Source organism: Brachyhypopomus gauderio, chromosome 11, assembly GCF_052324685.1.
Source record: "Brachyhypopomus gauderio isolate BG-103 chromosome 11, BGAUD_0.2, whole genome shotgun sequence".
Lineage (NCBI taxonomy): Eukaryota > Metazoa > Chordata > Actinopteri > Gymnotiformes > Hypopomidae > Brachyhypopomus > Brachyhypopomus gauderio.
Window position 1 is genome coordinate 18,778,703 of NC_135221.1, and position 27,879 is coordinate 18,806,581.

Here is a 27,879-nt window from a genome sequence, read left to right on the forward strand (position 1 = left end):
TTCCCCACAGCAGTCCTGTCAGTCCTGGTGGGACGTCCCTCGTACCACGGCCCAATGTCCCGCTCACCAGCTGATGAATGTTCCATGGCGAAGCGTTAAATCTTGGCACGTGGCGTGCTGGATTTGTTGAAGGAGGATCAGGCTGAGGTGTGTGTGAGGCTGACACAGTGTGCTGCTGTGTAATCCCTGGCCCCAAGGCCCCATGCATTTTTAATAGGAATAGGGATACAGCCATCACCCCTGCACCAGGGCCCAAGCTAGGAGGCCTGTCCATTAGAGTACCTGAACAGAAGATGCCTTGCGGAGAAGTGCTCGTCGCAGGATGATATATTTTGAGTCAGAATGCTGATATGCTCCTGTTCCTTGTTTTCCCATGTGACAGTGCTGGAAACTGCCAATCATGATCAAATGTATTTGTACTGTTTATTCTTTAATGCAAACAAAGAAGTCTAGTGTTGTCGAGTGGAGGAAGTATATCACTGAATGGGACTGCAGAAAAGTCAAAAAGCAAACGCTACTTACAAATATGCTTTGTAAAACTTTTGTGTCCTCACAGAAACACAACATACTGTATGAAGGTGTCCATGTCCTTGACAGTAGAAGAAAGCGACGACGATCTCTGCTTCAGCAGTCGAATCCGCTACTTAGAGAAGGCAGAGGTCACCAAGAACAAAATGATCACCTGCCCTGACATTGATGACTACCTAGCCCCTTACAAACAACCCATCATGGCATGGTACAAGGTACAGTAATTGCATGTCTGTTTAACATCCCTTAGAGCTGAGCACTGCCTTGGAATATTATGTTAGCCATGCTTCCATGAGCAGGAATAACATTTTCAATTGACTGAAAAAAAAGAAAATCATATAAAGAGAAAAGACCCAGTTGTCATTGTATGTCATGTTTAAATTCAAGTGCACCAACTGTGAAATGAATCACTTGAGAGCTACAAGTTTGTGGCTTTTAGATTTGACCAAAGTCTGACCACATGACCAAATCATTTTTCTTCTTTCTTCTACTAGTTGATGGGGACCAAGCTATGGGGAGAACACATTAATAAATCCAAACTGCCATGGCCGGCCATTTTGCCGGGCTTACCTTTTAACACCCTCATTTCGCTGTGTCCACAGGAGTGTCAGAAGAAACTCTGGAGGAGTTCCATAATCATCAACACCACCAACCTCTACATCCCAGTAGTGCAGGAGGAGGATGAGGGAAATTACACGTGTGAGCTGAAGTACGGGAGCAGAGTGGTGAGGAGAACGACCGAGCTCAAAGTAACAGGTAACTGATCTTCTGGTTTACGTACATTGTTAGCATCCAGGATTCTTCTTGCAGAAAATGAGACAGTCCAGAGGGTAGAGAAAACAACCAGGCAACTGGAAAAGCCGAACTGACTGGGTACTGCTATGAAATTAGAGGGGGGAGGTGTGTTTTCTGTCTCATTTTGTGTTGGTGGCTACTCTCACACGCATTCACTTTCTAAGACAGTTTATTTGGCTATTTCCTCATCTTTATGATGGCAATAAATTTGGCATTTGATTAGTTTTGTTGGACATGCTATTGATTCTATTAATTACGGGATATTCCATGTGTAATGGTGCATCAACTGTCTGATTCACATTTAGTAGCCACAGCTCAGTGGTTTATTCATGTTTGTTATGGATAAAATAATTCAGTCAGGTTTAGTTAAATGAAGAAACCTATCAATACTGAAGTGAAGTGTAAATTCACAACACCAGGTTGTAAGAAATTACTCAGGACATTTAACTCAGGTCTTATAAGTCACTTGAATTCAGAAAAACAACATTTTGGACTTGTATCTGTGCTAAGAGCTGGATATCAGGAAATTATAATAAACGTGCAATTTTGGGATTAAACTTATATATATATACCATTGTGGCAGCAGATTTGGATTGTCAGATCTTATTGGTCCATTCATTTCTGTCCAGGTAAATAGCAAATGAGTGAAAAATACGCAGTGAAGTGGTATTATACCAGTAAACTATGTGTGTGCTTGCATGGAAATGTAGTCCAAAGGGTCATTTAACTTAAAACTACCTGTTGGACAACTGAAGTAAAAATGTCCTTTATGTTATGGACTGTATTAAACTAGTAAAATTGTATGCACAACCTAAAACAAAAAGCTTACACTATGGATACAATAATTAATTATTTAAACCTCTAAAGAATAGTTGCTAAATTTTAAAAGGATGCTAAGATGCTTTTAGTCCTATAGCCAAACTTAAGTAGGTCTTGTTGGACATGTCTGAAGAATTCAGAGGGAGAAGTCTAGGACCACAGAGGTCGAGAAAGGTGTCCATCTCCTGCACAGTGGCACGTGGTTCTATGGTCCCGTTTTAGATTCGCATCTTCAGCGCCTCTGCCGTGCACTGGGCTGAGTAGTGACTGCAGGCTGGGGTCTGACCCTAGCTTTTTACACAGGGTCCTGATGCCAGGAAGTGTAGCAGCCAAATGCAGTGTGAAATCAAGCTCTTAGCTCGTTGACCCTCGCCTGTCCCTTCAACCATCCAACCACCCCACCCCACTTCCCAGAAGGCCAAGTCATGCTAAACCCTAAGAGCCACAGACCACAGTGAAAACCACAGATAGCTCAGACAGTGATGGAATATTGAGCTGTGTCCTGCAAGGAATCACATGAGCTACTATCCATAGCTTTATAACTCTTACATAGGGGGATGTCCAGACCTTTGTGTTTTCATACAATGGCATAAATCATAATTATTACTGATAATTATCTTACGTTTAACTTTTAATCTGACACTAATGTTATCTATTTTATGTGAGGTTGATGGGGATGATTTTATTAGACATTAACCCTGTGATCCATCTACACTTCGTAGTGCCATATGAACTACATTTAGGCACATAAAAGAAGGTTTTGTGGAACAAAAATGGAAAATCCTTTTAATAAATCTGGCCGGCAGTAAAGATTTCACTGTGGAGGACTCAATTCTTTTTAAAACACTGTGAGACCTTGGAAAAATGTGTATTCAGTTTAACCACTAAATCATATTTTAGATATGTTAATGGTCAACATGACATGTCGGAAGCTTGCACCACACTCTTGTTTCAGAAAACAGGATAAAATAATAATAATAAAAATATTTTAAAGAGACATGTCTCTTTCAGACATGTAGAACAACTGGGCTTGTGCATTTCTGGGATTTCACATCATGCATCATTTGATAATTTTCATGAACTTGTGCTCTTGTACAAACAGAAATGTATGTAAGTCTGTTAGACTAATGGGTGAACTTACAAGCATTCGGTGAATTTGATGTGGCTCAGAGGAATGTTCTTGATGACCAAAGTATGAGAAATGTAAGATAAGAATGCAAAAGGCATATTGTCTCATACTAGTGAGTCCCAAGCTAAGTCTTTTATTTAGCTAAGGATTAAAAAAACAGGTCGTATAGGCTTTCATGGGTCAGCATTTATTTGTTTTGCCTTGTCGTGCTTTAAGGTGGAACAGTATGAAAGCCATGTGGCTGCGCAGAGGACACCATGAGCGTCCATGTTCTGCTGGTTGAGACCAGTGTTGTCTACAGCATGCGTGAGAAGGGCCAATAACACAGCTTCCCCCCTCACCTCTCCCGCGCGGGTGGGGAGGTTTTCACACACTTCCCCTCTGCTGGGCTGTGGCACGGCGCTACAATTCCTGAGGCACTTCACTTCTGAGGCTGGTTCCCAGTGGCCACTTAAAAGTTTTGCTTTTCTTCCTTTATTTCAGAGATAGCACGGAGAGGGCTGAGTACTCGTCACATGCTAGATTTGCATTCATACCAAATGAATTTAAAATGGAACTTTTATAAAAAGTGGCAGCATACTGGCTGCGTTTGCTTAGATGTAAAACATGCACCTCAGCTTCTCGTGTTTGCGGGCAAAACTCTGTTAAGTGTACGCATCCTCAGTCACAATCTGTCCCAAAGGAGTAGAGGAGAATATGATGCAAGATGGAACAGAAAATAGCTTAAGAGTCTCAGAGGCTTGGGATGTATTTACTGACCATGTGTTGTTTAAGTGATGGCTCAGCTCTTGGCATCTTTGTCCTGGGTAGCCTTCCTTAGATGATTGGAGCTGGTTCATTCAGGGAGCATTGTCCACATTGATGGTTAAGTGGAAGCTGAGTCTGAATGTCATGTGGGTCAAGAAGTAGCAGACATTTAATCTGTCATGTAGAGAATATTGCCATGGATTGGCTTCAGAAAAGAACAGAGCACAGGATCTGTGTGATTGCACTCTGACTAAAAACTAACTTAATCAAAGCTTAAATTGTATTTATTTATTTAAATATCCTGTTATTTGAGCATTCCTGTGTTCTGAAACATTTCACACATATGGTCCAATGGGAACATAAGGTCCAAAATCATTCAGAATCAGGCCCACAGAAAAGCACAATGAAATCAAAGATAACAAATGAAGAAAAAACTAAACCAACATTCAAATAGGTAAATTGATTTTTTCATAAAATAAAGTAGCTTAAATAATGATCAATGAATAATAAATTTCATGCAATAGCTGATTACTTATTAATTTTACAACAACAGAATCTTACAAGAAGCTGATGATGTCTTGGTTTGTTCGCTTTTCTCCTGAAAGATGGTTGATGTTGTGACCACTCCTCCATGCAGTTAATGTCTATCAGAGCCTTTGGTCTTTGTTCATGCATTCCTCTCTTCATATCATTGTACAATATGTAGGTCTGTAGCTAGGTCAGATCAAGGCTCTTTTCTGTCTGACTTAATAGGTGAAATTCCTGGGTGTTTTCTGGTGCTGCGATCCAGTACCAGGACATTTGAGTAACATTTAGAAAATGTTGAGTGTCAAATGTTAATGTTAAGATTAATTAATTTGAGAGCCTTTCTTCTAGCAAGCTTAAGTATTACCTGTTGTCATGGAGGAAGTATTCTCAAAATCTTGTTGGCATGGAGATCCCAGGATGTAGCCAACATGTGTACTCTGGGGCAGTCATTGCCTGGTGGTAGGGAACTGGTCTTGTGACCGGAGGGTCGTGGGTTCGATTCCCAGACCTGAGGCCATGACTGAGGTGCCCTTGAGCAAGGCACCTAACCCCAACTGCTCCCCGAGCGCCGAGTTAGGGCTGCCCACCGTTCTGGACACATGTGATCCACAGCCCCCTAGTAATCACTAGTGTGTGTGTGTGTGTGTGTTCTAACTGCACAGATGGGTTAAAAGCGGAGGACAAATTTCGATTGTGGTGTAAAATAAAAATCACAATTGACAAAATACGGCACATTTACATTTACTTTCCCAACTATGACCGTATCGTCTTAATCAGATATTTGTGTTCATACTTTTGGTTTGGGTCATCATCCATATTTGCATCAACCATGAATTACCATTAAGCATGTCAGGAGAGAAGCTGATCAAGATAGAGTAGAGAAGATCCACAAGTCTTTCACTGTCAAAGTTCAACGTTACAAACCAAACTGTTGGCAAAGTGCAGCTTCTGTTTCCAAATGGTGTGTATAGTTGGACTAAATTATGGTATACTAAATTAGACATAAGGCACAGAAAATGAACAGGCACATGTTTAAACAAACTGTGTAGAGTGGTTACCTAAACTAATTATCTCTATGTTAAGCAGTTTATGAGCCAAGTTACTAAAAATTTTAAAGTTTAAAAGTAATTTCACAGCTCATAGTGGGAATAGTTATTATTATTGTTGTTGTTATTATTTCATTGCAAACTATTATTGTTTTTTCTGGTCAGAAAAGAAAAATAGTTGTGGACAATTAAAGACACAAAGTTCTTCAATTTGGGACCATATTTAAAATCCAGTGCACAATATGTTTCTCATGTTCTATGATCTGTAATAATAAAAGGATTGAATTGAGCTCACTGGAGAAACTTTGCATTAAATCTCACAGCAGAACCTCTTTGCAGGCATGCCTGGAGCATTATTAAAAACTACCTCTCTTTAATGTTATTGACAAATCAATTAATCATTTAATCAGCACTAATAAATCTGAGTATTGATACTGAAGGTAATTGGTTGATCAATGATACCTAATCATAGGAGCATCATTGTTCAGCACAAGGCCCTTGTGGCCTGTGGGTTGACTTACGGTTTCTAAAAAGCCATATTGGGATTGATTTTCAGTCTAATTCACTTAACATCACAAGACTGTGATTTACATTGCTGTCATGGCCGCCACTGACCATGCTGCAAATGGAAGTGATGAAGAAAGGTGGAAAACAAAGTCTCGTGATTGCTGGAGGTTAATAAGATGCTATGTGTGAAGTTTGCTGTTATTGAATCACAAGTTAACAAGGTTTGTTTTGTGTAAATAAAACATGTATAAGATTATATTGTGTCTGTAAATGCCATCCTCCACTCAAATCTAGGTACACGTGATTAAAATAGGTGAGAAATAGGACCGTTTCCAGCCTGTTTATGAAAAGTAAAAATAGTTTTATAGGGGTAACTAGCACTAACATTTCAACGTTTGCTAGAAGCAGAAGGAAACGTGTACATCTTAATTATCAGCAAATTTTCACCATTTTAGATTTGTAGGTATTGCACAAGTTAACATGTCTGGAAAGGTCAAGGTTAGCATTTTAATGATTTGATTTTAATGATTCTTATGACCTGATTTGCATGACATTACTTGAAACTGCTCTTGTGTATTATATTTCTTTAGAATTATTTGTGGGTTGTAATAATATTTGATCAGTGGAAAGACAGCAGTTCAAAAATAACCCGTGTAGGTTGAGGTACTCTATCCTTATTTATCTGTTTATCTTTATTCTTGTTTGTTTTAGTTAAATAGATAAATAATGAGTGGTGAAAATATCTGCTCAAGTAAAGCTAAATTGCATCTTCTTTGAACCTAGGGTTACCTTAGGTGACTGCTAAAGCAAGAGAGATGGAAGTGATCTATGCAGAGACGAATGTTCAGTGCTGAAAATTCAATTTGATTCTGTCCGGAATAATCTACTTTATTAAAAAAGAAAAAGGCAGGTGGTCAATGGGTATAGCGAATCAATCATTTAGCTTACTCTGTGACTGGTGCCGCAGCTAATGAGTTTTGATGCCATTACAGCTGAAAGCCAGGCAACTATATAGAACACACTGTTAATTAGCTTGCTGTTTGCTTTCAGGGGAAATATTCATGGCTGTTTGAATGGAAATGCCTCACTTTTTTTTTTTTTTGTTGGGGGGGGGGGGGGGGGGGGGGGTTGTTGGTGGTGTGTGTTCCACAATACTTTCATTGGCATGATGTGTCTCTCAATCATGGCAACATTTTCTGTTCATAATGAGATGGTATTGTGACTAATATACTTAGAAGTATATACTCAGTAAGTAGGCCTCATTTGTCTGTTTTTATTATTGTGCATGTCACCTGTCAAAACAGGTTACTGGTTACCATTACTCAGGTATTAAGGCACACGTCTGGCCACATTAATAAACTAGGTAGTGTATATAATATTATGATATATTATAATTATAATATTATATACACTACCAGTCATTAGTGTTGACACACCTAGTTTATTAATTCTTAATATAATAGGTTCTACATCTTACAAAAACAGTGAAGGTAAGCTATGTTAAACCAAAATAGTTGGTTTAATAGATAATTATTATTTTAATTATATACTGTAAACATTGTTTTCGGAAAATGTTCATATATAGGCCATCGGCATTAAGAGCAGATCATCTTGGCCATGTCTCCTTGCCTAAATGCATTGAGTTGCTGCCATGTAATTGACTGATTGGCTGAATAAAGTGGTTGGTGAGTGTATATTCAACAAGCTATTAAAAATGTTAATTAAGAAAAAGCAATGAGATTGCAGCTCTCTTGAAAACAGCCCACTTTTCTTTGGACGAGACCGATTACTTCTTGTGTTACAAATGACTTAAGAGTAGGAGGTGCAGGAAGTGGGAGAATAGCACAGGACAGCATTCACACCTCAGCGTCCGTAGTGAAAACAGAGAGAGTCTGAGTCATGCTCGGGCTGCAGCTGTGATATCTCAGCATGACGACTTATCAAGCTGGATGTCTCACCTCAGCATCTCATATTTTATTGAAAATTCAGTACCAGGGCAGAAATGTGCTTCTTTAGCCAAGGAATAACATGGATTTGCATTGTATATGTTTATTCAATACAGTGTGTGGACTTCTAATTCTGTTTGAAGGTCTTCATGTCATTAACCCTTTACATCAAGATGGCGTGGAGTGTTTAGTGGTTGCAGTTGTATTCCTCCGAAGCATCCGGCTGGGGTTTTAGAATGGGTGACTGCAAAATGTTGCGTCTTTGCAGTATTTGCATGGAGCTTCCCTCTAATTCAGGGCTTCTTGCTTTTTAAATGAACACTTGATGACTTCCCACTGGATCTGAGTAGAAAGTAACGTGAGGTGTTATTTTCAATCCTTATTTGAGGCTCTCATCTGAAGTTTTAGAAGCACAGAATTTTAAATCTTAGTTGCATTTTTACGGAGCTTCCCTCTAATTCATGCTTTCATGCTTTTAAAGCAAAGATCCAATGGTTCCTCACTGGACTTAAGTAGTAATGTGAGGCGTCCAAGTTAACCCAAGTACAAGTTTGCAATTCTGCTAAATCAAATCATCTGAAGAAAGTTATGGTTTATGTGGCTTTTTGCTCACTGATTTTAACCAGTCTGACTCACAGCACACAGTTCCATGCTGAAATTAAGTCTGAATAACTTTGCAGAGTTGAATCTAAGTTGATCAAGGCTGCATGTTGTTATACATGGCTTCCTTCTTTGTTACTTCATGCAATTACAACCCAGCAAATATTAGATCATTTTGCAGTTATGCTCCAAGTCTCTCATGAGGTTTTATCTTGAACTCAAGATAACCCGTTCAGCCCCCACATATCCCTAGTCCATCTCTGTCTAACACATACACCACTCTGGATTTCATATTTCATATAATGCACATTATGAATACATATGTGGCTGTGAATAATAATAAGAGTTTTATCTATTTTCCTCTCTCTATTATTATTTTTTTGGTTACCTAAAATGATGGAGCCCCCATTCCTGTGCGTGGCACATTTGTCTTTTTAATAGATGTGCTATTGCAAATCTTGCCATTGTTGGGAAACGCTCTGCACTAACATGCTGTCTTGCATTTGTTATGTGAATATAACATCCACCTCTGCATCCCATTAGCTGCACTGATCACTCTTTATCAAATAGCTCGCCGGAGAACACTGGAGACATTCATTTGCAATTCACCCGCCTGAAATCAACTGACAAGGTCAGGTTTTTGCTGCAGAATGATGTTTAATTTGGTCATACGAGCTAAGTATCACTTATGAGGTAATTACAAACAACAAGTGCACACAACGTGGTTGTAAATGCTCAAATAAGTAACTGAGTAAATGTAATGTCTATATTTAAGTCAATGTTTACAATATTCTGTGAGCGTTGAAATATTACAAGGTTTGTTTCGAGCGTGAATTCAGCATGCAAGCTCATCTGTAGATCCCATGAAGCCACGCCCACATCGATAACCCCTTTCTGCAAGATAGCAGGACTCAATGGGGACAACGCCAGACACAGACACTCCGAAATCAGATCCCAGAGTTGCCATTTAGGCCAGGCGACAAGAAGAGGCAGGATTAACTGTGCTCTCGTGATAGGCTATGGATTAGGGCAAGCCAGGCTGATGCAGACTGGGGTGCGAAAGAATGAGGAGGAAATAGTGGCATTATGGCGTAGTGTCATCCCCAATGTCACCGGGAGGAACTCTTCAGCACTTCTCTAAATGGAGGAAGAGTGGGCAGCCGGATTGATATACACTGATGTGCAATGACAGTGTGATTTATCACTCGGCACACAACCTCTCTGCAAGCAAGGCCAGCCAGGCCAAGCCTGATCACCAGTCATGACTCAGCACACTGTAGAAAACCTTCCACAGCATTTATTCATGTGGCCTTCTACAGCAGGCTTGGCCCATAATCACAGAATTCACTTTCAGTATGCTTAAAAAAATTTACTTAAAAAAATGTAGGTTTTTTCCTGTTCCAAAATCACCCAAACATAAAGCAGGATGAGCTTATCTGTACTGTCGGAGCGTATCACATCATTTGGGTTGGAATAGCTAATGCTGCAAATGGTTCGTAATTGGCAGTGAAGGTTGTCTAAGGCCTATTTTATAATATTGTCTGTGGACAGTTTTGATGGAAATCTGTTTGTCTAAGTTTAAGCCCAGTTGAATGTTGTGCACCTCATGGTTCAAAATATGCAAAAAGTGTGTGCATGTATGGATAATCTGGGTCATTTCACTTTCATAGTAGGGGGGACACGCATCCTGTACAGAGAAATCTGTGTCTGTTTGGCTTGGGTTTGGGATGAACCTTTTGCCAGAGAAAAAAGTTATTTTCAAAGAGGATCATGGATTAATTTCTAATAAAGTAATACATTTCTTGTGTCATTATTGATAAACTTGAAGGAGAAAAATGGAAAATGAAGAACCACATTATATGCTGCTACTACTTTAAAATGTACTTTTTTCAGATTGTGTGTGTATGTGATTGTGTGGTTGTGATGTACTTTATCGTACCATTATCAAATAGTCTAAGTCTAAGATGAGAAAAGTAACAGCACAATAATATTTCACTTTAGTGCTGTTGCAAGAATAGTATGTGCTGCTGAGGTGAAAATAATAAACAGATAATGTGATGGCCTCAAGGTGAGGTGCACATAAGACCTGCTGTAATTTAAACCCCCCCTCTATGAGTTAAACAAATTCTGTGAACTCTTAAATGATACAGAGAAAAACACACACCTGGAAATGCTGGCATTCATTACAGATGACTTTATTTGGTTTCATTATGAATTTCATTGTACTGAGTCAGTGCATAGGCTTAGGTAATGTGGCCTAGTTTTAAATATTGAAATGTATGTGTTACCTGTGGAGAGTGTGTTCCACTCAACAGGTAAAGCATCAAAGCCCCTCTGGGAATTGTGAATTTATGTAGTTCCTAGGCAGAGATTTGAACAAGCCATTTGATTTTGGCTATAGAAATAGCTATAGATTACTAATTTCCTTTAAATACATACACATTTTTGTATATTCATTTATGTGGTCTTTTATTCAAATTTATTGCATTGTGTCAATGGAGCAGTCATTGTCTGGTGGTAGGGAACTAGTCGTGTGACTGGAGGGTCATGGGGTCGATTCCCAGGCATGATGCCATGACTGAGGTGCCCTTGAGCAAGGCACCTAACCCCAACTGCTCCTCAGGCGCAGAGCTGCCCACCGCTCTGGACATGTGTGTACCAAAGCCCCCTAGTAATCACTAGTGTGTGTGTGTGTGTGTGTGTGATCACTGCACAGATGGATAAATGCGGAGGACAAATTGCAATTGGGGTGAAAATCACAATTGACAAATATGACATTGTTACAGTGGCCAGTGTGCTTTGGTTGTCGCAGGGCAAGTTTGTGTGTTAATGTTGTTTGCATTTCCACCCTTTGTGTACTCGTGGTGCTGGCCACCACACTATAAATGTCTGACTTGTCTACTTGATTATGCGAGGTTAGCGGAGCCCTAGTCTGATGTCTTTTGGTCCAGAGAGAGGTCTGCTGAAGTTTAGACCTCTGAGTATTCTTTTTATAGAGACAATAGCAGACTTTGGATTGAACTGAAACTACTTTGAATATGAACTGTAAACCTACTTTTGACTTGTTTAAGAAGTTGCTCAGTGGAGTGAAATAACTATTTATCATTTTCTTTCTTTCTGTCTTTCCATTTTTGTTTTTTCCTTCAATTTTGCCCACTTGAAGTGGTGGTGAGCTGTGGCATATGGTAATTGGCAGCCTAATAAATATCAGAGTTTTCCACTAGCACTATGTTCTTGCTTTTTATAGCCAAACCTGTAATTTGTTCAGTGGGAATTTTACTGCTCAGGGTAGATTCCTTCACTTCCTGGTGAATGTGGTGGGATTGGCTACTGAGGGACTGGATATTTATTTTTACAACTTCGGTTTCTCCTCTTTTCACTCACTGCTCTTTATCCTTCAAGATGGTTGACCCAGATGAGAAGAAGCTAGAAGAAGTGGCAATTGGGTAGGTACCCCAGTTAGGAGAACTGAGAAACTGTGGATAAGGGAGAATTTAAAAGCATTGCAAAAACATGTCTCTGAACATGTGTTCTGAACTCATCTTGCAATGCAGCAAGCCACAGACTCATATCATATGAATCAGGAGGCAGCCAGACAGGAAGCACAATTGAAAACAACTTCACCTGCTCCAACGGAAGGAACTTCTGTAACCTTGGCCCCGATAATGTACAGGACAATTCAGTAAATCCTATACCTCCACAACAAACCCATTCAGTTCCTGGGAAAAACCGTGAGCAACAAACAATAAGCAGCCTGAGCCATGCTTGTATGACTGTTAGGCAGCCAAGCACTAAAAGAACATGGTTTGAGAAAGAGCCTGATCTACAATAACTAAGTTATGCAGAGGACATAGCACTAATTTACCACCTTTCAAAGGTTAGCAATGGCATGTCTGTGTCAGTTGGTCAATTAGATTAGTTTTATTCTCAATGCACCTAGCCAGAAGTGCCGATGTGCAAATGGATATTGATGGGTCTCTAGATTGTCAAGTTCAAGGCAGACAATTTGAATAAATGCAATGCTAACTGAGAGACATGGCTTCAGCAGTTCTGAGATACTGAAGTAGGGGAGGAGTAGACCCTCAAAGAACTACCGGTATGTGCATTTGAAAAAACTGTTTCATTAATGGGTGCAATCTCAGAATAAGACCAATGAGTAGATTAGTGTAAAATTGTATTTTAGGATGCTGATTCCACAGTTCAAATTTGGAATTAGGAGCATAGTCCACATTCTGTTAATGAGGCTGCGTCTTTGACAGATTTTTTTGTGACAGATTGCTAGAAGGCCAGCCTTGGACCTATAGGTGGTGGAAAGAATCAAATATCCAAGGACACTAGACAGGATATGCCTATCTTCTGCAGAGACCATCAAGGATATGTCTGGGTGTGATTGAGTTGGTCCTGCCAAACCAATCCCTAACTTTAGACCTTGGACCTCTACAGTATATGTTGAAGTGGACAGATAGGCCCTTTACAACTGTTTTAATAACCCCTCCACCTTTACAGATGTTTGCAACATGTCTTTGCTTTGAATTATTTTCCGATTGGTTTAAAAGGACAGGAAGTGGAAGCACCAGTGTCAGTTTGCCTCAGGAATGTTGATAAGGTGTCCATCTGCTGTATCCTTGGAATGGAGAGACAGCATCCCACAGAAAATGTGAATGTAGATAAGGGTGCAAAGACAGTCTTACTTGTTGCAAAACAAGTTTCATAGAATCTTCTGTCTTTAATTTTGCCAGTATTTTTTATTTGTTACCCCTTAGTTATTGTAATTTAGTTGAAACCCCTTAGTGGGTTGTAATTTGTTGAAACATAAGCTATGGCAAAGTAAATTCATGAGGATTTTCAGGATCTTGGTGTATTGCATTTTTTTTTAAATATTTGGACACTGAGTCAGGTAAACCACAGAAATGCATATATCAAAAAGAAGCAAATATTTAGTCTTTAGGAGACAGCAGAGGTGGGACCAAGTCAGTGTTTTGCAAGTCTCAAGTAAGTCCAAGTCTTTATCCTCAAGTCCCGAGTCAAGTCTCAAGCAAAGACAGTCAAGTCAAGTCAAGTCTCGAGTCAAGACAGGCAACAGTCAAGTCAAGTCCCAAGTCTGAAACTTGGAATTTCAAGTCCTTTCAAGTCTTTTTTTTTTTTTTTTAACCAATGTTGCAGGTATATTTCAAATGTAAATAATAGACATGTGTTCTTTTTTAAATCTGTATTCTCCTCAAATCTTGATAAAACATGTGCAACTGAAAACACGAAGTATAAAAAAAATTTAATTACACCTCTTTATTGCACAGTTCAATTTGTTAAAATTAGCTGCAAAAATATTCATACTTTAAACTACAATTTTCCAGAAATAAATATTCTGTGAAAAAGTCGTAGAAAAGTAGAATTCCATGTTCAAATAAAAAGTGCTGATATTTTCACAGTACAATACAAAGAACCATAACAGCATTTTTCCCTCTCTTCTCTTATCTGGTTTCTTGGAGAACATGTGTGTCCATGTGTGAGTGACACAAGACAAACAAATATAAGAACTGAACAATTAACAGGAATCAGGAATGCAACTTTAGACATTTCAGTAAACTATTCTGCATTGCATTTGCAAAAGACCAAACTGGCCAAAAGTCTGTATGTCATTTGTGCACGATGAGGCCGTAGAATGATGTCCCCATAGCTGAAAACTCGCTCCACTTTTGTAAATATATATTTTTCTCGACGTAGATGTCTTCAAATACACAATCCATGCTGAGATAGAACTGGATATGATGGTGACAGAGAGAGGCTCTCTTCCCTGAGTTCAGATACAGAACCCAGGGTTGCCAACTCTCACGCATTGAGCGTGAGACACACGCATTTGACCGTCTTCACACGCTCTCACGCCACACATCCGATTTCTCACGCCGAAAAAAAAAATCTAGTTTATTTACCTCTGATCCTTATCTATGATTCAATGAGTTACTAGTTCGCTCTGGCACCAACCACTGGCGATATAATACTTAATTTGTGTCCATTTTACACTCCGCCCGGTAACAATTCACGTTCGCCTACCCCCCCTTTGATTGGTTGTGCTGCAGCTCATGCACACACACACACACACACACACACACACACACACACACACACACACACACACAACGTACAGAGTGTGGAAAAGCAGAGGACCGGTCTGCGTCAGAAGGACGGAAATGAAATTAATGGGGCGCACTTTATAAATATTAATATGCATTTTAAAATTTAGATTTGGGGTAAAAAAAATCAAGTCTTTGCAAGTAAACAGGTTCAAGTCCAATTCAAGTCCCAAGTTATTGGTGTAAAAGTCCAAGTCAAGTCTAAGTCTCTGAATGTTTTTTCAAGTCAAGTCAAAAGTCTTAATATTAATGACTCGAGTCTGACTCGAGTCCAAGTCATGTGACTCGAGTCCCCACCTCTGGGAGACAGTACTGAGGATAGGCATGTTTTGGGTCAGCCAGGGACACAAGTGGGTTTATAAATCCTTTAAAACATTTCCGAACAGCAGAAAGATTAATCAGATCATATCCCTTTATATGCACAGGTACAAAAAAGGATTTTTCGACACTACTGCAGTGAGTCAAGAGAGGATGTTCTATAGGCAAAATGCTATGGTGGGCTACAGCTGCTGGTTACTAGAAAATTGAGCGGGTTAGGGGTTTCTTTAAGCTATTCCATCCCCTTGACAGGTCATTTAGGGAGACAAAAGACCATTGCAAAGATTAGGTACCCTTTTTTGGGCAAGAATGAGATAGCAAGTTTAGCTGATTATTACAGGTCTTGCCCACAGTGGCAGCAAACAGTCAACAAAGGTCCCCCTAAAGCTCCCAGTAGAGGTTCCTCCTGTTGTGTGTATACCATTCCAACAGCTTGGCATGGATATAGTAGGCCATCTTGAGGAGGCCTGGAACACCTTTATGTTGCTTTTCTAGAGAATGTTTTCCAAAGATCATACTAACTGATCAAAGATCTAGTCTTATGTCCATGTTATTAAAGCAGCTATTAGGCATAAAGGGCATACGGGCCACACCTTATTGCCCACAGACCAACAGATTGCTTGAAAGAGACCCTGAAGACATGCTTTGGAAGTTGGAAGACTGATAATTGCTCCCTGTGATTTGTGATGGCTCCTCCTGTTTGCTTATGGGGAGATGCCACAAGATTCAACAGGGTTCTTACCTTTTGAATTGCTGTATGCCAAAGACGTATGAGGGCCTTTATGACTGTTGAAGCAGACCTAAGCTGGATGTGAAGAAGTTGTAGAAACACAGAACACTGCAGACTATGTCCTTCAAATGAGACTTGTGCTGGAGAGCATGACAAGGATTGCTAAAGAGAACTTGCCTAAACCTCAACAGAGGAAATGTGATTATGGCAAAAAAGCCAGAACCAGGAGCTTCAGGAGATAGTGGTGATGTTGCCTTGTAATGTATGCAGGCTTATGGAAAGATGGCAGGGTTAATGTGAAGTGTTTTGAAGCTTGGCCAAACCTTTGTAAAGGGGTAGCTGTCTAGCATATGAGATGTCTCTGAACATGTCCTGAAAATTCTGAGAGAAGAGATTGATAATCTAGCTGTGAACATTACTGAACCCTCCAAGAGTGGTGCAGCCCAGTAATACTGATGTCCAAAAAAGATGGAATTTCTATGTGGAATTCGGGTACCTTAATTCAATATCAAAGTTTGACGCTTATTCCTCACCTAGCATTGACACTCTGATAGCTTGGGGGAACTGGCTGACAACTATTGAATTATGTAAGGACTATTGGCAAAATGTAGCTGAATGTTTGGTCTAAAGTCCGTGGGAACTTTTCCAATTTTCTGTGATGCCATTTGGTCTTCATGGGACACAAACAGCCTTTCAAAGGCTCATAGACCAAGTGTAATCTGGTTTGAACACTTTTTCCAAAGCCTATTTGGATGATATCATTGCGCTGTCCGTTCTGGAAAGGTCACCAGAGAGACCAGTACATCAATTGAAAAAAAACATTACATTTGCTATTTATACTTAAGCATGTAAATGCTATAAACAGGCACACAATTAAGGTTCCCTAGATTAATTCATATAGCACTTTAAACCAGTAGTGCAAACTACTTTCACTACTCTGGAAAAACACTTCACATCACACGTACATCACATAAATCACACACGGATGACATTCTGACAGAGAGATACAGATAAAACAGAAGACCACGTAGTGAGCACCATCAAATTGTGATGACTGGGGCATAATCGAAAAAGCGGACGCATGCAGATTTAAACAGGCATAAGATAAAAAACCAGAGAGAAAGGCCAGGCCAGACAAGTCATAATCCAAAAACACAGTAAAAATCACAGTCCAAGTTCATAAACTCTAAGAAACAATACAAGAAGGAAGAATCCAAAAGGGAAAAAACAAAACACAGACCAGGCCAAAACTATAAAGCAATTCAAAGATGAGAAAATTCATTATGCTTTCTAAAGTTCAGTAATACCTTACAAAGTGGCCCAGTCTAGTTATATGCATGTATAGGAATTAGGAACAGGTGATTATTTAATAACGGGGGGAGGAGAATAGGGTTAGCTGGGCTGTGGAATTCTTGGAGTTGGAGTTCCTAGAGCCAGAATTCATGACACAAACAGACAAGGGCATAGTTGAGAGGTTGTCAGATGTATGTAAAAAGTTAAATCGGTATTAGGAGCATACTGCCAATACAAGCTAGATTTGATGATGATTGGCAATGAATATAGGCTAAGCGATTTCAATTTTCTATCCTTTGTGAGGTATGCAAGCATTCAAATTACTTAACTACTTATAAATGGGTCAGAATACTCTTTTTACATTTACAAAAGGGCTTCAGTACCCTAGTTATGAAGGGTTTTGGGAAACACTCATAAATATATGAATGTTCATATGTATGAGATTAAAAAGTAGGAAACCCATCCCTGACCTCCAAGAGCACCCCGCCAAGTACTCAGTGCGTTCTTCCATGAAGGTGCAGTACTCTACAGTTGAGAAAGAAATCTGACACTAAAATAGACATTGGACATTTTTAGGCATTACCTCTTGGGTCGAGAGTTCCTTCTTGATCATCGGTCACTGCAGTGAATGCAAGTATTACTTGCTGGTATCTGTTCATACAACATGTCCCTGGGACAAGTAATATTCCTGGAAACACTGTTTTCATCTCCCACCTGCTGGTAAGAGTCCAGATGGAGAGGTGTGTGTGATAGTCACAAAGTGAGTTGTATATGTGATGTCGGTACCCCATCTATATGACCTATATGAATTTTATGAATACTTAAATAATATGGAGAAAAAAAGTCCTCACATAATTGGCAAATGTTACATGCTTTCATGAGTTTTATTGCATTGAATTATGGCACAAACCTAGTTAATGTAACACTTTTAAAATGTGAAATATATTTCTGTGCATATTATCTGTGGAGAGTGCGATACCTCCATTGGTCTGGCATCAAAAGTTGTCACATTAAGAATAGGATGAATTTAGGTGGTTTGTGTAAGAATGTCTGGGCAAACAATTCGATTTTTACCACAGGAACCATAAAATGACTGGTTTCCTTGAAATATTTAGCTTTTTGTTTATTTACATACATAACCCATCAGACTAGGTCTCATTTATACATTTGATATGTTTATAATTTTGTGTTAACATTGTGTTAATAATTTTGTACTTCCCCCTTTATGTATTAGGCCACCATACTATACATGTGTGTCTTGTCTAGTTGATGATGCTATGTTAGGAGAGCCCTAGTCCAGAGTGAGTGTTTAATCCAGAGAGAGTGTTTAGTCCAGAGAGAGCATTTAGTCCAGAGAGAGTGTTTTGTCCAGAGAGAGGTCTATTGAGGTTTAGACCTCTGAGTATTCTTTTTATAGAGACAACAGCAGACTTTGGATTGGACCGAAACTACTTTGAATGTGAACTGTAAACCTACTTTTGACTTGTAGTTCCTCAGTGGCGTTAAATATCTATTTATCATTTTCTTTCTTTTTCATTATTGTTGTTTTTTTTTCTTTTTCCCCTTTTCCCCCTCTCCACACTTGGATTGATGGAGCATTGTGCTATACAGTAATGGACAGCTTAATAAATGTAAAGGTTTTGCACCACCACCCTGGCCTTGCTTTTTATGGCCAACTGTTAGCATTTGTAACGGCACGAGCAGATTCATTCAGAGATAAATATATCTCAAAGTAAATTCAATAAACACACTAGAGAAAGCAACGTGAATTAAAACTGTAATTTTTAAGTTGGACATTGGAGAATGGAGGTTCTTGTTGAGGTCAAACTATTGTGATTTCATGGTCATCGTTCTTTAAGCAGTTGTAATCTCTAGCAACATGACAAAAAGCACTACATAGTTTATTGTTATTTGCATTATTTATAAACTAAGGACTCTGGGCTTTACATGTAATGTACGTGTAAGGGCACTTCGGTGAGCTATGCTTGGCTACCACTATGAATTATTGAATGTTTTCTTATGTATCTACTCTGCCCTCCACGATTTGTGATGTAAAATGGTTTTAAATAGTTGCTGTATGGGCAGCAATGTGCTGATTTGGAACGTTCCCGCAGGTTCTGAAGGACAGATAGCTCTGGCAATCATCCATAATTCACAGAACCTTGGTCTCCATGCGTAACATTTTGTTTTACCCCTACTTACTGCCAGAGAGCCCAGTCCACTCTCGCACGATTGAATGTAAGCAGTGGTACAAGGAGGCAAACTGCTGAGACAATAAACACGAGCATGCACTTGCCAAAACCATCCAACTCTAAATGACCTTGAAGAGTGAAAAAAAGGCTAGACAATGACTAAGGAGTGCAGACTGAAGCATTGTGGGTGGGAGCTCTTAATAGCACAGTGAGCGTGGACTGAGAAGTGTGATGATGACCTTGATAACACTCAAAGTGCTAAATTCACCAGGCCCAACAGACAAAGCTCATGAAATCTTAAGCCAACTTGGTGAGGGATGAAAATTTTGGTTTTACCAGCTATACATAGCTGCCTCCATATCTAAAACCTGTGTCCCGGAAAAAACCAAACCAGACAACATTTTTGTTGCTTAGCTGGGATGAGTCTTAATGACAATTTCATAAAAAGGCTTTACTTACATTGCTACCCCACCCCCCAAAAATAAATAAATAATTACATCCCCATGTCTGTCACACATGTCTTAATTGCCCCTTCATGGGCGTTGTGGTTCCCATCAATGCCCAGCCATGTGTTCCTTTGTTTTGGTTCATTTCTTGTTTCGTCCCCTTGTTTCGCTTTTCCCCGCCTTTCTTTTATCTCACCTGTTTCTTGTTTTCATTGATTGTACCCAGTTGTTTCTCATTTGTCATTCTATTTAAACCCTGTGTTTTGTTAGTTTCCTTGTTGGTTATTGTAGACTGTGTGTTCTGTTTCGTGGTTCATGTTGTTCACCAGCTCATGTTTGTGTGTTAACTTCCTCTATGTTTCATTACATCTCGCCATTCGGTTTGTTTCTTGGTTTCACTGCTTGTTCCTTTGTTTTCTTTATAATCCCTCCTCTGTTTACATTCTGTCTTGTCCATGCCTCAGCGTTACACACCACATCTCTCTCTCTCTCTCTCTCTCTCTCTCTCTCTCTCTCTCTCTCTCTCTCTCTCTCTCTCTCTCTCTCTCTCTCTCTCTCTCTCTTTTTCCTCTCTCTGTCTATCTATCTGTCTTTGCATATATGAGTATATGTTAAAACAGAATGGATGGCACAGGCCAGAGGGACCCAAGGGTCTTTGTGTACAATAGATGAGGTGACAGGCCTCCTAATGAAATTAGGAGTATATGGGTGCCTGCTGTGACCTATTTTATTAGTAGTGCTGGTCTCCAGATAAAAGCAAAAGATTTATTCTCACTCAGTAATGAGCTGGATAATTAATTACACTGACATCCATCACATACTCAACAAGCCCATTGTCTTGGAAATTGCTCTTCAACTCCATTGGTGCCAATGAGGCAGGTAGGGGAGACTGAGAATCAACGTGGAACATAATGAACCGTGGGATTATTCAGGTACACTTTATTAAAAAAAGCTAATAGTTTCTCTTTTTTTAATTTAACACGTAATAAAAGGAACAGGAAGCATGCCTAGCAGTGATTGAGTCCTATGATCTGTAAATACATCCTAGCCTGACATTCAGCAGGGCATTTCTCGGGTCCTTTCCACCTTTAAGTAAAGAAATTAAGTAATTCAGGGGTGTTCACACTGAACTAACATGCCTTTAATTAACTTGATATTCTCAGATACTGAGAGATTGTTATTGTGATTGGCCTGTATATTAACTGATACAGTTGTACTGCAACAGTTTCACAATTCGTATTTTTTCATTCAGTGAGCATATGTTTAATTCAAAAACATATTTGTATCTTTATTCATTTCTCAGAATCTGTCAGAAGCAAAATCAAGGAGGCAGCATTAAATGACAACAATGACAAAAAATAAAGAGGGGGCTGACACAGGTAGGATCTATTAACAGATAACAGGATATATTGTCAAGACTCAGATGTATTATCCCAAAGACTACGTCCTAAAGACAGAACAAATGCTAAAACAGTATTTGAGAAGACAGAGACTTCAAATTAAGTAGGTTCCAACACAGAGAAATATACCCTAATATGTCTCTGTTGATCTGCTGTTTAAACAGGAAATTCACTGTATAGTTAGTTAATTTACAATGTTTTTTTTTTTTTGCATAAAATGCCATGTCTAGTCACAGTGCAGACTGCATATGCAGAGTTAAACGAAGGACACAACTTTGCTCATCAGATCCATTTAGCTGCCATTTGGCATGAATAATAGTGAAAGGATATAAATAATAAATATCTATGGGTTGGAGCACAGCAGACCCACAGTGCTCTTAAATCAAAGTGTTTTGATGTAAAGGATCTGTCTAATCGCCGGAAATATGTGCTCCTGCATGTCAGCACATATGATATGTTTAATTTCAGATGATTGAAGATCTCTTTATATTTCTATATTGCCTTCCACATACATTCTGTTCTATACAGATTCATGTGGTATTGCTGTGGATTCTCAAAGGCAGAATTGGCCATTCCAATGTTTGACTTTTTGATAGAATATGTCAGTACTGAGTATAGGAATGTGAGAGCATATTTTTACAGCTATCCACACTACATTCTCACTGTAGATGAGATAAGTTACAAAATAAAAGATTCACACTGTTCATAATTTCTTGATTAGGAAATGACTACACATTCCGTATTTCCTGCATATGCCTCTGCCAAGAAGATGGCTACACAGAAAAAGTGAATGATTTGAATACATGCTTTTCTAGCGTCCTAGATTCCAAGACAGTTGTTATCATAGTGATCGAGCTATGTCGTTCATGTGAAATTTCACCTTATTTTTGATATGGTATTATATAATACCTTCACATTTCTCATTCTCATTTGGAGGTAATGAGTTTTGTGGGTGTCACAGGATTGTAAAAAGCTTGTTTCACAATATATATTTTAAACCGTCCATGAATACACTAACAAATGCACTAACATTTTTCCTGTGAGACTGGGTTGGCCAAGATTGTGCATGACATTATGGTAATTGCTCTACAGTAGTACCTGTATGTTCTTCAGTGATATATGCAATCATTTCTGATCGAATTAGTTAATAAAATGGTAATACAATGGAGCAACATAGGTAGTTTCTAGTACATATGTATGAAAGGAATGGACAGAACACTCAGCCAACAGAGGACATTTGCTCACATATATCTGAGGCCCAAAAGACCTACTCAGACCAGAGAGAAATGTTCCGGCACAGGCCAGCTTGGCTTAGCCCATTGTGTTAGTGTGTCTGCTGTCACTGGGCGTCATTCCAGTGGACTGAATTTTGCTCCCTTAGCTTCAGGGACAAAAGAACACAACCGTTTCATGGAGCTGAGCACTATACATCAATAGCATGGGCTTGGCATAAAGAAAATGGAGGACATTGGTTAAAAAGATGAGGCATGGTCACTGAGAATAGGCAGTCTGCCCAAAACTTCAAGCTGTCATCTGTTACAACTGCATTTGTTTATTTGCTTATGTTTATGGTGGCAGTAGATATGTTGTAAAAGGGTGGTTGGTGTGGTTTGACTACACCAATACAAGGCTGAACTCATGAAGACCCCAATTTTGTAGCTGATGAGTTCAAACGCAGAACTATGCCATGTTATGGCTACCAAGAACTGCAACAGCCTCAAAGTTACCATACACATTCATTAGTTATGAGTCACAATGTCAGGAAATTTCCCACACTCTTAACAGTGTTAAAGCAGTGAGCAAAAGGTCCTTAATGTCTAGATCAATCTCGTCTTCAGCAAGCAGTACTGCTGATTACTGTGACAATTAGCATTTGAGGGTCCGTTAAATTACTCTAAATAAAAACGATTAACAAGTATGTCTGATGACGGCATTGTGGAAGAGCATTTGTAAAAGACTTGATTGCACTCTCTGATAATCATTATGAGGATACAAAAGTAGTTAGAAAGTGAACTTGGTTATAATATCTTTTTATGTAACTGAATTGATTTACTGCATGTTTGTAGGTTTTGTTAGATTCCTTTGGTGACAGTTACAGCTTTGAAAATGTGTTCTTCCTTATTCTTTCTTCCTTTTCTTTTCTTTTCAGTTTTATTCTGTTTTCAATAGCATTCTGTGGTCCATAACCTTGTGGTGATATGAAACATAATTAGACTAAAAGCTGAACAAAACCATCTAAAACTTTCATTATACTCTTGGTAACTGCTTTGAACATCAAAAAAGATTATTTATAATTACAGAGCATGAAGAAAACAAGTTCTCAGGACCTACACAGTCTAGTCTGTTGGCATTCCCTCCACTCAATGTAAACCAGCTCCATTCAGTGGAATCATAAACTGGTGATGCTTAGAACCGATGAAAGCCACATTCATCATTGTTGAGTACACAACTACATGTTGCTATCTGGAGGACCAGTTTGCTAGTACTGTGTTTTACTTTGGTGACTGGGAAAAATGCAGCGTTTCTGTATTCTTATCCAAGCGAGAATGTGCCTGTATTTAAATTGCAGGTCTCGCCAGTGCAGCAGCAGCTTCTGGGAATGTCTTTCATGGCTGAAGGATATACATCAGATTGATTTGGTTATAATATATACATTTAGACTGTGTCTGTGTGCTATATACAAGCAAGGTATTGCTTCAGCTTTCAATAGGTTAGCTTGCTGGTTGGCTTGTAGGCTTCCCATAGGCCAGGGACATTAAGGAGAGTGGTGCAGGTGTGTCTGACTTCACCGTGCCTCGTATGTTGAAGAAGCCATGCTCAATTAGACACCTCTCAGAACTGATTACCGATTTGATGAGATAACTGGAGTGATCTCATTAGTCATGACAGCGCGTAAAGATCCTGGCCCATACGAGATATTAAACCCTCACCACTGGACTGGTTCCAGCCAAGGCTAGAAGACCATGGTGTGATTAAAAGACAGGATCACTTAGAGAACGCCCATTACAGTTTTCTTCACAGCTGTTATACGGCCATGCTGTGTTATGGACATGCCAATCATTTGTTCATAGCTGTTGGCAGTAGAACTTGCTGGCCGGTCTGGGAGGATGGTGCTACCTGGGGTAGTGGGGGTGCTTATTATTTTGCCCCTGGATGTTTTTGTTTGCTTTATAAGCTTTTCATGGGACAAGCACATGGAATAAGCATTTTGAGTTTGCCGCACTAAATGTAGCCCATTAGTTAAGCCAGAGTGGCCCGAGGTATGCGGGACAGAGGTACATGTTATATTTCATATTGGATTAAAGTGTCTTAAAGACCAAGTACTTGGAACTTACGGTTATTAAACAGCACTCAGATTTGTTGAATGGATATGAAGCTTCACATTTACTAGAGCCCTTTTTATATGTTCATGTAGATATCAAAATGGTCTTCCTTAATTACCACTTTTAACCTTGGTGCGGATTCCCCAGAAATTAGATTGTTCATACAAGTGAAGTTGCATGACCTCTATTAAGGTGTTATAATAGGCTTGTGCAGCAAGGCCAGAACACTCTGGTTGAATTACAAAACTCTTGGCACTTCCATGGCATTAGATGCTAGTCTGGGAATTGTGGATATGTAGTGTACGTGTGTACATAATGCTACAATTCATTTATTTTTACACTAGTGCCAGTGTCATGTCTGTGAACTTTCCTCATTTGAAAGGAAACATTTAAGGGCCTGATTCATGGAATACCCTGTTTAGTTTAAATTATCCTGAAGGCAGGTGTTAATCATCCTTTTCAAACAGCTCTCGGTGAATTAATATGGTTTCAGGGGTTTCTCTTGAGAACGTAAGGGCTTGTTTGTAAGTGGTAATAATCAAGAGAATAGGCTGTTCAATGCATTTTAAACGAATTAAAATGGCCGGTGGCTCAGAAGCTTGCGCTTGAGTTTCAGTATCTCTATTCAGAATCAGTGATGTGTGTTGTACATTTTTATAACTTGCATTTGCTACCCAGATTATTAAATGAAGCTACACAATGTGACTAGTATTTAGGCTGTGGAAAAGAAATATTCTACCTTTCCACCACCTGTTCCTCTCACCTCTCACTCAGCTCCATCCACACATTCATCCATCCATTCATCCATCCATCCATCCATCCATCCATCCATCCATCCATCCATCCATCCATCCATTCATTCATTGATTCATTCATTCATTCATTCAGCTTGGGACTATTATTGTTTGTTTTGTTTGTTGGTTTTGCAGCTGAGTTTGGGAACAAATAGTGATAGTGGCACAAGCCTCTGGATCACTCTGAATGCTTCACATATCCTTGGACCACTTTGTGCTTCAATCTGTCTGAGGTGAACCCTGTCACACAGGTGCAGAGCGCCATATGTCCAGCTGCTCTGCAGAGTGAGCGACTGCAGCTCACAGATGCGAATCAGTGCACGTTTTAGGGGTCCTTTCAAAAATACATTCACCAGAGTTCAATTCTGAACCCATGCAGGTTTTCAGCACTCTTAATTAAGAAAGAGGTCATAAGCACACTGCGACCTTGTATACATCATTGAGAGTTTTGCAGAGCCAAAATTATGAGACCTCAGATTTGATTTGATTTGATAGTTTCAGTGGATGGTCCTATGATATCTTATAGCTTATGAGAAATGATCTCTGATATGTTATTGAAAGCTATTAGGAAACCACCTCAACATATAGAATCCATAAAATCACAATTTTGACTTATGCCATTCCATAAGTACATAATGGTGACACCTGACGCCTGATGTCATTATACTCTTCTGCCCATGTAGTACAGATAAATAACATTTAAATGCCCTAGTGCATTAGCCACAGTTCTTCATTGAAAATTTAAGCTTTCTGAGAACTGCACTTTAAGGTCATATTAAGAAAGATAAATTAAAAGACTTCCTGAAGACCTTTTGAAATTGCATTTTCAATATTACAATGATAAAGACATTTGGAGATTAAACTATTGAAATTTTCAATTGCATTCAAAATTTCTGCCTTCTGAGACCTACAGTTTAGAGTCATATTAAAAGTGATAAAAGACTTTCTGGAAACATTTTGAAATTGCATTTCTTACTTCCATGATGAAGAAACTTTGACACTGTAATGCTCTAGGTGAGCTAGAGATGGGCACAATTGAAGAGAGGAGCATGGTTTATTCAGGACAAACCCAAAATCAGAGTCGTGGTCATGGACAAGGATCATATAGCCAGTATGGGTATTCATGGTTAGCATACAGGACTAAACAGAGACACTGGGAAATAAACACAGGAATAAACACAGTCCAAATAATCTCAGAGCTCCAGCAAGCCATAGCATCTCTCAATACAATAACCACCACAGAACAAGGGAAATCAACTGGGAAAAGGTGGGACTGATAATCAGAGGGCAGAGTTACAAAATGGAAGAATAAACAGGGTAGCACTGGGGAAAGGCTGGTCGGAGCTAGAGGAACCAAACAGGAAGACTCACCGGAGAGGGTGGAGCTGAGCATCAAACTTAAAGAATAAGGTCATAAAACTGCAAGAATAAAATATTGTTATGAGATCGGAAACAAACTTTCAAGACTAAAGGGAACACATTGAGTATAAAGACAGATTAACTAGCAAGATATTTAATGTGAAAGTTAATGAGTGATGCCAATTCTGGAAAAGGAATACCTTGTAAATTAGACCTGGGCAAAACACGGCCCGCGGGCCACATCCGGCCCGTTGTGCGTCCCTGTCCGGCCCGCGAGAGGCCAATCATAAATGAAACAAATATCTATGTCGTGCGTGCAATACAACTGTGATGCTTTTATTTTGAAGCGCTACGTTTGTGTTAATTCCGTGTGGACGTACCTGCGTGTGTGTGTGTGAGCTGTGCGAGAAACACTGTAGGTGATCAGCGACAAGTTAAGGCTGTATTTATACTTTCGCGAGTGAACGTTGCACCTCGCGAGAACCTCTGCAAACGGCGGAAAATTTACGTGACGAATTTTAATTGTGCATTGTGTTCCAGGTTTGAAAAGTGCTGGAATTTAGGCTAAAGTACTTGAAAATGCTTGAAATTGTAACTGTATTTCGATTCACAACAAAAAAGCTGACTGAACAGGGGGGTATTCCAGAAAGCGGGTAAGTAAACTCAGAGTTAACGAAAGCTCAGGTTTTCCGTTCCAGAAACCGTGCTTAGAGAGAACCTGAGTCAGCTGGGAAATATTGAAATGGACATTGAAAGTGCCGTAGAAGTGCTTTAAAGCTAGGTTTAAACCAGGTTTATACTTGACGCGGCGCGAGGGGCCGCGCGGCGAAAATTATGTAATCGCGGTGGCAGAGGCTCTCACGCGCTGTTGATTCGCAAGGTCGTGCACCTCTCGAATTTTGAAACTTCGCACGCGCGCCGCGCTTCAGCGCAATGAACAAAGTCATGTTTGCAGGGTTCATACACCTTTATAAGGTGGAATTAAAGCATTTATACATCACTTTCAAGGTCCATTTCAATATTTCCCAGCACGTTAAACTTAATTAAGTTAAATATTTATACATATATTCGAAATGATCCGAAATAATTCGCTTTTTTATCACATTATTTAACTCTCATGTTTCGTCCTGGAATTACAAGAGGCTCGTATTTGTTAACGTAATACAAGGAAACTGTTCATTCAGATGGCTATTTGTTGTGAAACGAAGTAGTTATAATTTCAAACATTTTCAAGTATTTAGCCTAAATTCC

General features: G+C 39.3%; 1 protein-coding gene across 1 annotated transcript in view; it reads left to right on the forward strand.

The window, feature by feature from the left end:
* il1rapl2 (interleukin 1 receptor accessory protein-like 2) overlaps positions 1-27,879 on the forward strand; it is a 230,393-nt gene that overhangs the window by 139,477 nt on the left and 63,037 nt on the right. The window contains exons 4-5 of the mRNA XM_077022550.1: positions 557-743; positions 1,131-1,284. Of these exons, the coding sequence (XP_076878665.1) occupies positions 557-743; positions 1,131-1,284 (341 nt within the window). The remainder of the gene's footprint in view (positions 1-556; positions 744-1,130; positions 1,285-27,879) is intronic.